Source organism: Pan paniscus, chromosome 12 (genome assembly GCF_029289425.2).
Source record: "Pan paniscus chromosome 12, NHGRI_mPanPan1-v2.0_pri, whole genome shotgun sequence".
NCBI classification, from domain to species: domain Eukaryota; kingdom Metazoa; phylum Chordata; class Mammalia; order Primates; family Hominidae; genus Pan; species Pan paniscus.
The window spans coordinates 20,026,219-20,039,769 of NC_073261.2; the positions used below are offsets into that span (position 1 = coordinate 20,026,219).

The 13,551-nt window shown below is 41.0% G+C and overlaps 1 protein-coding gene across 3 annotated transcripts in view; it reads left to right on the forward strand.

Moving 5' to 3' along the window:
* Positions 1–9,443: 9,443 nt before the first annotated feature.
* LOC129397116 (RANBP2-like and GRIP domain-containing protein 5/6) overlaps positions 9,444–13,551 on the forward strand; it is a 59,545-nt gene continuing 55,437 nt past the window's right edge. For 2 of the 3 annotated variants that reach the window (XM_055107467.2, XM_055107468.2), the window contains exon 1: positions 9,491–12,499. In XM_055107467.2, coding sequence (XP_054963442.1) covers positions 12,428–12,499 — 72 coding nt within the window. In that variant the 5' untranslated portion in view covers positions 9,491–12,427. Of the gene's footprint in view, positions 12,500–13,551 lie in introns of all 3 variants that reach the window. The other variant, XM_055107470.2, reaches the window with a different exon arrangement.

Sequence of the window (13,551 nt, forward strand, 5' to 3'; positions counted from 1 at the left end):
TTCCACATGTACCCATTGAGAACATATGAGGTGCTAAGCAGTATCCTAGCTTCTGGAGACAAAGTAATTAGCAAAATAGACTTGATTCCTGCTGTCATAGTTTAAAGTTGAGTGGTGGAGAAAAAGGATCATTGAATTGTGTATGAAGTCTTAAGTGAGATACTCTGTGGAAGAGAAGAATGTGGTTCTATACGAAGGTATAATTTTAGCTAGAAGGGAAAAAAACACCAAAATAACACAACAGGAAGAAGAAGCCAATAGAAGCTTATCGTGAGAAGAAGTTGGGCAAAACAAATGTCTAAAAGAAAGCATGGCAAAACATAGCGAGTGAGGGGAGCCAGCTGCAAGATAAAGCTAGGATACTTAGGGGTCAAGTTATTTGACTTTTGTAGGCCATAGTAAGATATGTCTTTTCTAAAAATTGTGGGACACATGGAACATTCTCCAGCTTAGACCATAAGTTAGACCACAAAACAAGTCTCAGCACATTAAAACATTTGAAATCATCCAAAGCATATTTCTCAGCAACAATGAAATGAAAATTGAAACCAATAACAAGGAAAATAGAAAAATGTACACATATGTGGAAATTTAACAACATTCTCTTAACCAATGAGTCAAAGAAGAAATCCACAGAGTGAAACGAGAAAACACTCAGATGAATGAAAATAAACACATAATATACCAAAACTTACAGGGTGCATCAGAAGCAGAGCTCAGAGGGAAGTTTACAGTTGTAAATACCTACATTCAGAAAGAAGGAAGGTCTGAAATTGACAACCTAACTTTACACCTTAAGGAACTAGGATAAGAAAACTAAACCCAAAGCCAGCAGAAAGAAAATAATAAAAACTATATCAGAGATAAATGAAATAAATAATGAACAAAATATATTTTTAAAGGTTGTTTTTTTAAAAAGATCAATAAAATTGACAGGTCTTTACCTAGATTGACTATGAAAAAAAGAAAAAATTAACATTAACAAGATCAGAAATGAAAGAAAAGATATTACTACCAACATTACAAATATATATAAATAAGAAAGATTATAAGAAAATAGTATAAATAATTATATACCAACACATTATATAACTTAAATGAAATGGGCAAATTTCTATAAACACACAAGCTACAAAAATAGACTCAAGAAGAAATGTACAACCTAAACAGACTTATAACCATTAAAGAAATTGAATCGGTAAAAACCTCCCAAGAAAGAAAAGCTGGAACCAGATGGCTTCCCTGGTGACTTCTATCAATCATTTTAAGAAGAATTAAAAAGAGTTACTCTCAAATTCTTCCTAAAGAATAGAAAAGGAAATAACACTTTCTAACCTATTCTTGGAGGTCAGTATTATCTTGACACCAAAGTCAGATAAAGATCCACTACAGGAAAAGGCAACTGTAGTCCAATATCCTTTGTAAATATAGATGTAAAAATCCTCAACAAAATAGAAAAGCAAATCCGTTAGCATATGAAAAGCACTAACATCTTGACCTAGTATGATTCATCCTATAAATAAAAGAGTGGTCCAACCCATGAAAATAATCAATGTAATACATCACATAAACAAAATGAAGAAAAAATGCATTATAATTTCAATTGAAGCAAAAAAAATTTGGTAAAATGCAAACAATCTTTTATGGTAAATACGCTTAACAATTTAGGAATAGAAAAGAACTTCCCCTGCCTGGTAAATGAAATTTATGAAAAATCCACAGCTAACATCATACTCAAGGGTGATGGCCTGAAAGTCTTTCCCCTAAGATCAATAACAAGACAAAAATGCTTGTTTTCAACTGAGTCATGAAGAAAAACAACTTAAAGACACCCTAATTGGAAAGGGAAAAGTAAGATTGTCTCTATTTGCACATGTCATGAGCTTATAGCTAGCTACAAAACCCTTTATAATCACAAAGAAACTATTAGAACTAATAAATTAATTCGTGTTACAGAACACAAGATCAAAATACAAAAATCAGTTGTCTTTCTACACACTAGGAAACAATAATCTAAAAAGGAAATTATGAAAATAATTGTATTTACAATAGCATCCAAAAGAATAAAAATACTTAGGAATAAATTAACCAAGAAGGTAAATAACTTGTATACTTAAAACTCCAAAATATTGCTGAAATAAATCAAACAAGACCTAAATAATAGTAAGTTATATGATGGTAATGTTTTAGAAGACTTTATGTGGTAAGATCACAAAACTACCCTAGGTGATCTAAAGATTTAACCGAAATTCCAACGACATTTGTAGAAACAAAAAGCCCATCTGCAAATTTCTAGAGAATGGCAAAGATACCCAAAGAGACAAAATAATCTTGAAAAAGAACTAAGACAAAATTTACACTTCCTAATGTTAAAATGTACCATAAAGCAATGGCGATTGCTTTGTTACTGGTACGAAGATACATAGACAAAGGAAATATAATTGAGAGTCCAAAAACAAACCTATAACCCATCTATGACAAGATGATTTTAGACAAGGATGCCGAGACCATTCAATGGGAACATCAAAGTCTTCAACAAATGGTGCTGGGACAACTTGAGAGCCACATGCAATGGGATCAATTTGTACCCTTAACTTATACTGTATATATAAATGAACTAAACAGTGGCGCAATCTCAGTTCACTGCAAGCTCCAAGTTCAAGCTCCCGGGTTCACGCCATTCTCCCACCTCAGCCTCCCGAGTAGCTGGGACTACAAGCACCCACCATCACGCCCAGCTAATTTTTTTTTTTTTTTTTTTTGTATTTTTAGTAGGGATGGGTTTTCACCGTGTTAGCCAGGATGGTCTCGATCTCCTGACCTCATGATCTGCCCGCCTCGGCCTCCCAAAGTGCTGGGATTACAGGCGTGAGCCACCACGTCCCGCCTGCGTAATGTTTTTAAGGTTCATTCAGGTTGTAGCATGTATTGGTATTTTATTCATTTTTATAGCTGAATAGTATTCCATTGTATGTATTACCACATATTGTTTATTCATCTGTCTGCTGATGTACATTTGGGTTGTTTCTGCCCACTGGCTCTTATGAATAGTGCTGATATGAACGTTCTTACAGAAGAATTTTAGTATCTGTTTTCAATTATTTGGGGTATATACTTAGAAGTGGAATTGCTGGGTCATAGGGCAAGGCAAGTCTATGTTTAACTTTTTGAGAAACCAGCAAGCTGTTTTGCATAGCGGCTGAAACATTTTACATTCCCACCAGCAATATATGAGAGTTTCAATTTCCCCATATCTACATGAACATTTGTCATCTTTCCCCCTATTTTTATTATAGCCATCCCAGTGAGTATAAAGCATATCTCACTGTGGGTTTAAATTTTATTTTCCTAATGATTAATTATGTTCAATATCTTTTCAAGTGCCTGATAGCTATTTACACATCGCTTTAGAGAAATGTCTATTCAAATACATGGCTGATTTTTTGTTGTTGTAAGAATTCTTCATATGTTCTATATACTAAACCCTTATCAAATAGATGATTTGAAAATATTTTCTCTCATTTTGCAGGGTGTATTTCACTTTCTTGATAATTTCCTTTGATGAACAAAAATATTTAATGTTGATAAAGTTCAATTTTTCTTTTTCTTTTTTTTTGGCTCTTGTCTTTGGTGTCATGAAAAATCCATGGACAGTCAAGGGTCTTGAAGATCTATTTATACTTTCTTCTAAGAGTTTTGTAGTTTTAGCTCTTGCATTTGGGGCATTGATCCATTGCACTCCAGCCTGGGCGACAGAGCAAGACTCCATATCAAAAAATAAAAAAAAAATTATGCTAAGTGAAAGAACCCAGACACAAAAGATTGCATTTTATATTTTTCCATTAATGTGAAATATCCTGAACAAGTAAGTTCATAGAGACAGAAAGGAGATTGGTGCTTGCCAGGGGATGGGAGTAAGGGAGAATGGGAGTCAATTGTATAATGTGTTTGGGGTGTTTTTTTTCTGAGGTAATGAAAATATTTTAGAACTTATGTAAGTCATAGATATACAACATTGTCACTGTACTAAATGCCAATAAATTGTACAATTTTAAATGGTTGTGATCAGCAACGAGGGGATCAGGTGTCTGGAGATGCTGTTCCAGCCTTCCTTCCTGGGCATGGAATCTTGCGGTATCCACGAGACCACCTTCAACTCCAGCATGAAGTATGATGTGCATATTCGCAAAGACGTGTTGGCCAACACAGTGCTGTCCAGTGGCACCACCATGTACCTGGGGCATCGCTGACAGGATGCAGAAGGAGATCACCGCCCTGGTGCCAGCACCATGAAGATCAGATCAGCGTGCCCCCAGAGCACAAGTACTCAGTGTGGATCTGCTGTTCCATTCCGGCCTCACTGTCCATCTTCCAGTAGATGTGGATTAGCAATAGGAGTACCATGAGTCAGCCCCCTTCAGAGTCCACTGCAAATGTTTCTAAATAGACTGCAAGCAGATGCTAGCATTTGCTGCACAGGTTAATTCAGAAGTATAAATTTGCCCCTGGCAAATGAATACACCTCATGCTAGCCTCACAAAACTGGAATAAACCTATAAAAAGAAACTTATCCTTGAAGCTTGTATCTGATATCAGCACTGGATTGTAGAACTTGTTGCTGATTTTGACCTTTCATTCAAGTTAACTGTTCCCCTTGGTATTTGTTTAATACCCTGTGTTAATATACTGTGGGTATGTTTGTGTATATATAAAAAAACTAAAAATATATACAGAACAGTTTTAGCATTTGACTTTTTATAATGGAATTTGTATTTTCTTCTTTATAAGTTTGCGTATGATTTATTTATAGCTTGTGTTTATTTCATATTCTAAAAAACGAACTTCATTTTATTTTTTAAATGAGAATAAATTAAAAGGTTATTTTAATCATGTAAGTTAAGTGATAAGTTTTCACATTGTAAAACTTGCTAGAGCAGGTGTGCAGGTGCACATAGAGGTTTTCAACAGCAGTCCAAGCCGATGATTGTCTAGATTAGAAAATGCAGTATTGGCAGCAATGAGAAGGAAATGCATTCCAGAAATAGTAGAAGAAATTGACAGAAATTGATATGTTTAGTTATCCTCTACTCTCAAACTAGTACACATTTGGGATAAGCATAGCCACTTTTTTCTTTCCCCCATACAGATATGGAAAACTGCTGGGAATGGGCAGCATTTTAAGTCAGTAACATCATAATGTGATGAATGTGCCTCCCAGGTATTCTCCAAGCACTGAGCGTGCCCTGGCACTCTGGGAGCTGAAGTAAAGAAGAGGCTAGTTCAGCGACAGAAAAATGGCCTACATGGCAATGTTCATCATGTTTAGCCCTCTCTTAAATCCCTGTCTAGCTTGTAAAGGCCTGATAGACATATATTTTCATTATTAAATATGCCCATTATTTTAACACATTTCCCTCACAAATATGTTGAATTATGGTCTTCCACAGCAGTAATTCATGACCCTCAGATATGTTGGCTTTCCAGGCCATCCTTTTCACTCTAGAAAACACGTGGAATGTGGACTGTCTGATGCAAGTTAGCTTCTTCATTTCAAGATTGAAAACTGGAAATTCATTTTCCAGAACTCCTTGGCCCTTACAATTTGCCAGTAAGAACTACACATGCTGCACTAGGAAAGCAGAAGAGAAGGAAGACAGCACATAGCACTGGCAGTGGCATCCCTTGGCTTCCAGTGCTTCTCCAGAGAATCACCCACAGTGGTGCTGCAGAAGCTGGGGTCATGGTCTGTGTTTTCCCCATAACTCTCTTAAAAAAAAGATATTTTATCTTCCATCCATTTAAATAGTTATATAAAACTCTCATTCTCTCTATTAACTGCTGAGTGAATATATTCTCACTGTTCACTTTCTAAGTGAAATTATAATCACTTGTGAGTTTTGTTTCTCATTTAAGTCTTTTCAACTATTTACAAAAATCAACATGAGTAATTACTTTCATGTTCTATAGCAATTCTAAAATATTAGTATAGTCTTCATGAAGATCCTTCATGAACAAACAGAAGGAAAATCAAAGAGGCTTACTTTCTAGAAAAAAATACAGGTACACTGTATATAAAGAAATAGTATTTATGTTTGAAACTCAAATGAGTGTCATCACCAAGAGTTGCTAACAATTTTTTATTGCATGTATTTAAAGTGTACAGCACAATGATTTTATATACATATACATAGTGAAATGTTTACTACACTAAGCAAATTAACATATCCATCATCTCACGTAGTTACCTTTTTGTAGTAAGAGCACCTAAAATCTACTCTCTTAGCAAATATCCAGCATAGGATATAATCTTATTAACTGTAGTTGTCACAAGTGCAACTTTATTCCCTTTTGACCTATATCTTTCCCTCCCCACCCTCCCCACTGTAAGAGTTAAAGAAAGAGGAAAGAAACACAAAACACAGCTGACAGTTAAAGACAGGTTTTCTTTAGATAAAACGTGAGAGGTGCCTCTAGCCAATTTCGGTCAGGAGTGCTTTCTCTTACAGACTAAGAATATATATTGGTTTCAGGGTGAGGGGACTTATCACAAGCTTGGAATGTTTATGTGTGTGGAGAAGTTTATGGTGGGGCTGGAATCTTTCTGTGAGGTGGGGAAGTTATCTTGGGGCAGACATCTTTCCTGCCCGGAGGGGGGTTATCTCAGGGCTAGTATGTCTCTGGTCGGGGAGGAGTTTGGAATGTTTCTAGTTAAAGATGTTATTTGTGGTTTATGGTCGTGCTGACCTTAGCCATTAGGTTGATGCCCTTTGGATTTAAGTGTTTTTTTATTAAGGTAAACTTTACAATGATGGGCTTGTCCAAGATGTCGATGCTCCTGCTCTGTCACCCACTGTTGGTTCCTGGTAACCACCATTTTAATTCTATTTCTGTGTATTCAAACTTTTAAAAAAAATTATATTCCACATATAAATGAGATGATTCAGTATTTTTCTTTTTGTGTCTGGCTTATTTTACTTAGCAGAATGTCTTTTGTTTTAACCATGTTGTTGCAAAAGGTATGATCTCCTAAGAAAATTATTTTAGTAGCATGATGAACTAAGTTGAATAGAACAGTGACGACTGGCAATGGAGTTATTTGTTAAATAATTTATTTGGCAAAAACCTACGGAATGGCAACTAACCAAAAATGTGCAGGACTATGTGCTGGATAATGATTATGATAAATTGAATAAGCAATGGGTGCTAAAGGAATACCACATCCCACTGTAATAATAATAATTACAACAACAACAGCACTAACGCCGTGTACGTATTATATGTCCAGAACTAGAATAGGCAGTCTCTATACATTATCTTATATACAACAATACTATAAGGTAAGCAGCTTTATCTTCCCCATTTCACAAATGAGGAAACAGAGATCTAGAAAGACTGTGTAACTGGCTCAATATTAAACATCTAGCAAGTGATCACACAGAGGTGGGAATCCAGGCCTAACTCCAGAGCACATACAGTAGCATGCCCAGCAGTATGAACAACTTCTAAAGGAAGTGTGGGATAGGCAGGTGGCAATCAATTCCTTTTAGGGTATACTAAGGAATTCTACATAGAGAAAGTGACTTTGGACTCCAGACTACTTGAGTTTTTCTACATGCCCAAGAATGTATAGGAATTCAAGACAGAGAGACTAGAAGAGGCATAAAGATATAAAAATAAATAATATGTAGACATATCTGACTAGAAACCAGCGTGGCAGGCTACTGACTTAGGATGTGGCTTCGAAGGAAGTCAAAGTACTTCCTGAATCTAAACTAAGTTCCTTAAATGTCAGAGAGCAAAGAATAACATGCCTTATCCAGCTAAAATCTCATTAATTTTAACAACTAAATGCAATTTTGATGTATACATAAAGTTATAAAGTGGCCACAAGGGAAATATTTTCCAATAGTTTGTGTTCTTTAGCTAAATTGTTAGAAGTGGAAAGGTTTGAATTGATAGCCACATGAATACATGTTTGTCAACCGTGTTGGACGTGGTCAACACTTCTTTCGAGTTTAAGCACACATGAAATAAACAGAGTATGTATCACCTGTGATTTGAAGGTCATCAGAAAGCTCTGAACACCTGAAGTTCTTTGTACTAGCAAACCACCAAGAAAGAAATTCTCATAGTTAGAGTCACCCTTTGGGTATAAGACAAAGTTCTCAATAAAAGCACAACTAATGGCACAAAAGAATGCAACTATGTCTACTAACAGCATAAAATTTCTTTTCCATTTCAAAATTAACTTTAAAATTTAGTATAAATTGAAGATGATACATTATAACCTAGTCATAAATATGAAACAATAAATATATTAAAATATATATCATTTTTAAAAATTGCTCATCACAAAGTAAATTTAACACTTCATGAAAATGAAACTTATTTATCCTATGACTCCATTAGCCTGCAATAACTGGTCATACTCCAGTTTGAGAAGTACCAGCTTAAGATGTTATGTTTAAACACTGTTTATGGAGCCATAATTGTGTCTTCTGAGGGATTAACTGGGTATTAGCTTTGAAATTAGAATAAAGGACCAAGCCAGGCTCAGTGGCTCACATCTATAATCTCAGCACTTTGAGAGGCTGAGGCAGGAGAATTACTGGAGCCTAGGAGGTCGAGACTAGCCTGGGCAACATAGTGAGACCCTATCTCTACAAATAATAAAAAAAAATTAGACAGGCCTGGTAGCTCGTGTCTGTGTTCCCCACTACTCGGGAGGCCAAGGCAGGAGGATCCCTTGAGCCCAGGGGTCAAGGCTGCAGTGAGCCATGATTGTGCCACTGCACTCCAGGCTGCGTGACAGAGTGAAACCCTGTCACAAAAAAATAGAAATTAAATTAAAATGAAAAGGACCAAAAGAAGCAGGATATAGAACTTGCACATTTTAACAGGACTGGATAAAAGCTGAGTAAGGCCCTAATGACAGGGCATTGCCAAGAAGGAAGATCGTGGCATAGAGGGCTTTAGAAGAGTTTAGGCGAGAAGAGTAGGGAAGAGGAGAGAAAAGAGAGGAAAATGAAGGGGTCACTAGTTAATATCACTATTGATCTTAGTGTGGAACCCATAGGCTGTAGCCACAAGAAAAGAGAACAATAGTTTCAACAAGGGTATTAATATAAATGGAAACATTAGACCAAAATATAAGCTTTCTCAAAGAGCAAAAACTTTATCACAACACATTAATTAATTGCAATATATGGACTGTATTTAGATCTTTATTAAGATAAAATTTACATATTTATAAGACACTCAGGGCACTTTGAATACTGAGTAATGAATATTTGATGGTAATGAGGAGTTATTGTCTTTGTTATTATTATTGGGGTATGACAATTGTAGTGTAGTTATCTTTTTAAAATAATTCTTTAGAGAAACACTGAAATCCTTATAAATAAAATGATATGTGGATTTGATCAGAAGATGCTGGCATGAGCTGGGAAGTGAATAGGTTTATAAATTAAACAAGACTCATCATAAATAACAACGTTTGAAGCTGAGAGGTGCAATTTCATGTATATAGGATTCATTATAATATTCCCTCTATTTTTGTATAGATTGTTTTCCATTAAAAATTCAAAGGAAGGGCTGGGTGGGGTGGCTCAAGCCTATAATCCCAGCACTTTGGGAGGCCAAGATGGTCAGATCATCTGAGGTCAGGAGTTCAAGACCAGCCTGGTCAACAGGGTGAAACCTGGTCTCTACTAAAAATACAAAAACTAGCCGGGCGTGGTGGTGGGCACCTGTAATCCCAGCTACTTGGGAGGCTGGGACAGGAGAATTGCTTGAACCCGGGAGGCGGACGTTGCAGTGAGCCAAGATCATGCCATTGCACTTCAGCCTGGGTGACAAGAGTGAAACTCTGTCTAAAAAATAAAAAAATAAAAAATAAATAAGAAGGCTGAGGACAGTGGCTCACACCTGCAATCCCAGCACTTTGGGAGCCCGAGGCAGTTGGATCACTTGAGGCCAGGAGTTCGAGACTAGACTGGTCAACATGGCAAAATCCCACCTCTACTAAAGATACAAAAATTAGACGGGCAGGGTGGTGCACACCTGTAATCCCAGCTACTCTGGAAGCTGAGGCACCAGAATCACTTGAACCTGGGAGGCAGAGGTTGAAGTGAGCTGAGATCACACCACTGCACTCCAGCCTGGGTGACTAAGAGAGACTCCATCAAAAAGAAAAGAATTAAAGGAAATACGTTAGTAATTGGAAGGCGAGAGTAACATTTAGAAGCTAAAGAGTACTTGTGGGAGATATGAATGGGGGAAAGTCTAAAAGAGAGGAAAAATGACAGTGTGGAAAGGGGGGATTGGGAAGAAAAAATGTCAGAATATGAGTGTTATAAGCTTATTAAGCAATCTAAGATATGAACACTTCTCAATTTTACCTAGAAAATATTCAAAACTCTTTATTAAATTTCATATGTCATAGTTTGGCCTGGGTGCGTCCTTTGTAGAAAAGCAAATACAGTTGTTTACTGCCCCCTTGCAGTTCCCTGAACAGCAAGTCAAACCATTTGCCATTTCCTGGGAGTCTGTAAGTCCTTACGTAGGGACTGACCTCTCTCCACATCAAATTGATCACCAGGTTTAGTGCTCCAAGTTCTGCCCATTGGAAGTATGGACCCCATCGAGGACTCTCAAAGCTACTCTAGTAGGGATGTAATGTGGCAGCAATCTGTTTTTTGCTCACATTAAGACATTTATTTGTGAACTAAGCATGACATTTTAAATCCTCTATTAGTTGGCTATATGGGATCTCCCACAGGTGAGAGCTGAGGGAAAAGTGTCCGTACAACAGAGGCTGTGTGTGGAGAGCTAAGCTACCTATTTCTGTCACTTCCTTGTGCCCCCTGGACTTGTCTGGACATGAGCCATAATATACTGTTTCCAATATATGATAAATTGCTGCTGTGCTCACCCAACCTTAGCACTGGTTGGATGGCAGCCCCCAGTCCATGATGGGCATTCCAGTGACCTAGTCTCTTACTGTCTAATGCCAGGTAGTCTCTTCTGAGGTTTAGTTGCACACCAGGCACTACTTTTCAAACAGTTCTGAGACAGACTATAAGGAGGGCCTGAAGGAGCTAGCTCAAGTGATGCTGTCAATATTTATATCAGGGAGGCAACCTGCAGAGATAATCAACTCTGTGTACATTAAACATTTAAATACCTATCATTTCAGCTTTCTCATGGGTGATCTTCCTTTAGAGTTTTTATCCCTACACTTTTTGGGAGCACAGGCAGCCTCAAGGGTGTAGTCACTTCGCCTAGCATTGACAGAAAATAAACCGAACACTGCAGCTGAGAAATCAGAAAAACAGTAGGGAAAAGAGCCATGGCTAGTCCCAAACTTGCCTTTTTCATGCATTTTACTGAATTGAAACGGTAATTAAAGTTGTCCAGATGCTGTCGTTTCAGGGGAGCACTAAAGTAGAAAACACAAAATTGCTTTAATTGCCTTGAGGTGATTAAATTTGGAAGTAATGGGCTTTCCGTCAATCTTGGCTCCTTTTTTCAGAAGACAAACCACTAACCTTGTTGCATTCACAAGAAGATCAATCTGTATGAGCTCTGTGTGTATGTGTTTAAATAACTGCAGGCAGGTTATAAATCTAATCTACTTTTGGATTCTCAGTGACGTGCCCCCAAGCTTTCCTATTAATCCCACAATAACAAATCCCCTTCCCCGGTTCTTCCTAGCTAGCTTAGACACTTCTCACCTGGGTGCACACACAATAGCAAAACCGTGAAGTCAAAGTCTCTGAGGGAGAAAATCTTTAGGTGTCTCTAATGTGTACAGGAGATTGATGGGGTCAGTATTAAACGCGTGAGTGTGGAAGAAATGGCGCCTCCCCCGTGCCAGATGCTGCCCACCACCGGCACAGGGCCAGAGTTGGGGTCAGCGGGGCAGCCGTGTGCCCCCAGTGGGAGCTTGGAGGTCACGGAGGAAATGCGAGACCAGATGCAGGCAGGGGAGTCCTCCGGAGCCTGCAGGAGGGGGCCGCTGGCTCAGGGGCACCGGGAGACAACTCATTTTTTTTTTTAATTGACCTCGTATGGTACAATCTCTTTGAACTCATTTATTATCACTGATAGTTTAGGTCTTTTTTTTTTTTTTTTGAGGTTTCATTAGGGTTTTCTATACATAAGATCACGTCAAGACACCCTCAGACCACAGGGGGCTGCCAAGAGCCCGGCCCAGTGCAGCTCCAGCGCCCACGTCGCCAAGGATACACAGTGCTGACGCAATACTCACTCAAGTTCGTCACAGTGGTTCTCCGCCGGCTACACCGCTGCGTGACTGGCTGGCAGGCACTTTCCTCTTGGAAGTGGCGAGTGCTGCGGGACTGAGCGGTGCTCTCACGCGTCTCGGGAGCCAGGTTGGCGTCTCGGGAGCCAGGTTGGCGGCGCGATGAGGCGCAGCAAGGCTGACGTGGAGCGGTACGTCGCCTCGGTGCTGGGCTGCACCCCGTCGCCTCGACAGGTAAGTGGGTCACGAAGAGACCTGCGGCCTCGACCCGGCCGGGCTGCGGCCTCTCGATCCGGCCGGGCGGCGGCCTCTGGACCCGGCCGGGCGGCGGCGGCGGCGGCCTCTGGACCCGGCCGGGCGGCGGCGGCGGCGGCCTCTGGACCCGGCCGGGCGGCGGCGGCGGCGGCCTCTGGACCCGGCCGGGCGGCGGCGGCGGCGGTCTCTGGACCCGGCCGGGCGGCGGCGGCGGCGGTCTCTGGACCCGGCCGGGCGGCGGCGGCGGCGGTCTCTGGACCCGGCCGGGCGGCGGCGGCGGCGGTCTCTGGACCCGGCCGGGCGGCGGCGGCGGCGGTCTCTGGACCCGGCCGGGCGGCGGCGGCGGCGGTCTATGGACCCGGCCGGGCGGCGGCGGCGGCGGCGGCGGCCTCTCGACCCGGCCGGGCGGCGGCGGCGGCGGTCTCTGGACCCGGCCGGGCGGCGGCGGCGGTCTATGTACCCGGCCGGGCGGCGGCGGCGGCGGCGGCGGCCTCTCGACCCGGCCGGGCGGCGGCGGCGGCGGCGGTGGTCTCTCGACCCGGCCGGGCGGCGACGGCCTGGATGGCTCAGGCGTCATGGTTCCCGACGGGCGCTGCTCCCTGGCGGCTCTGTTGAGGCGCCGGCCGGCTAGCGCAGTCCTGTGGGCGGCGTGGCGCTTGCAAGCGCAGGAAGAGTCCTGGGGGGACCGCGGTGGGCGGGAGACCTTTGGGGCCAGCGCTTCTTCTTTCTCCCAGCTTGTTCCCGACGGTGCTCGCTCCTGGGCCCGTCCTGGCCCGGGCTTTCTGGCCGATTTCTCGTGGAGTAAGTTACAGTCTGTTCCTCCAGAGAAGGATAGATATCTACTTGTACGTTGTAATTTCAACGTACCAGAATTAAATAGAATTAAAGGTGTGACCAAGTGCACCCAGCTTATTTATGATGATGATGATGATGATGATGATGTTTGGGAGATGGAGTCTCTGTCGCCCAGGCTGGAGTGCAATGGCACGATCTCAGCTGACTGCAACCTCTGGCTCACTGCAACCTCTGGC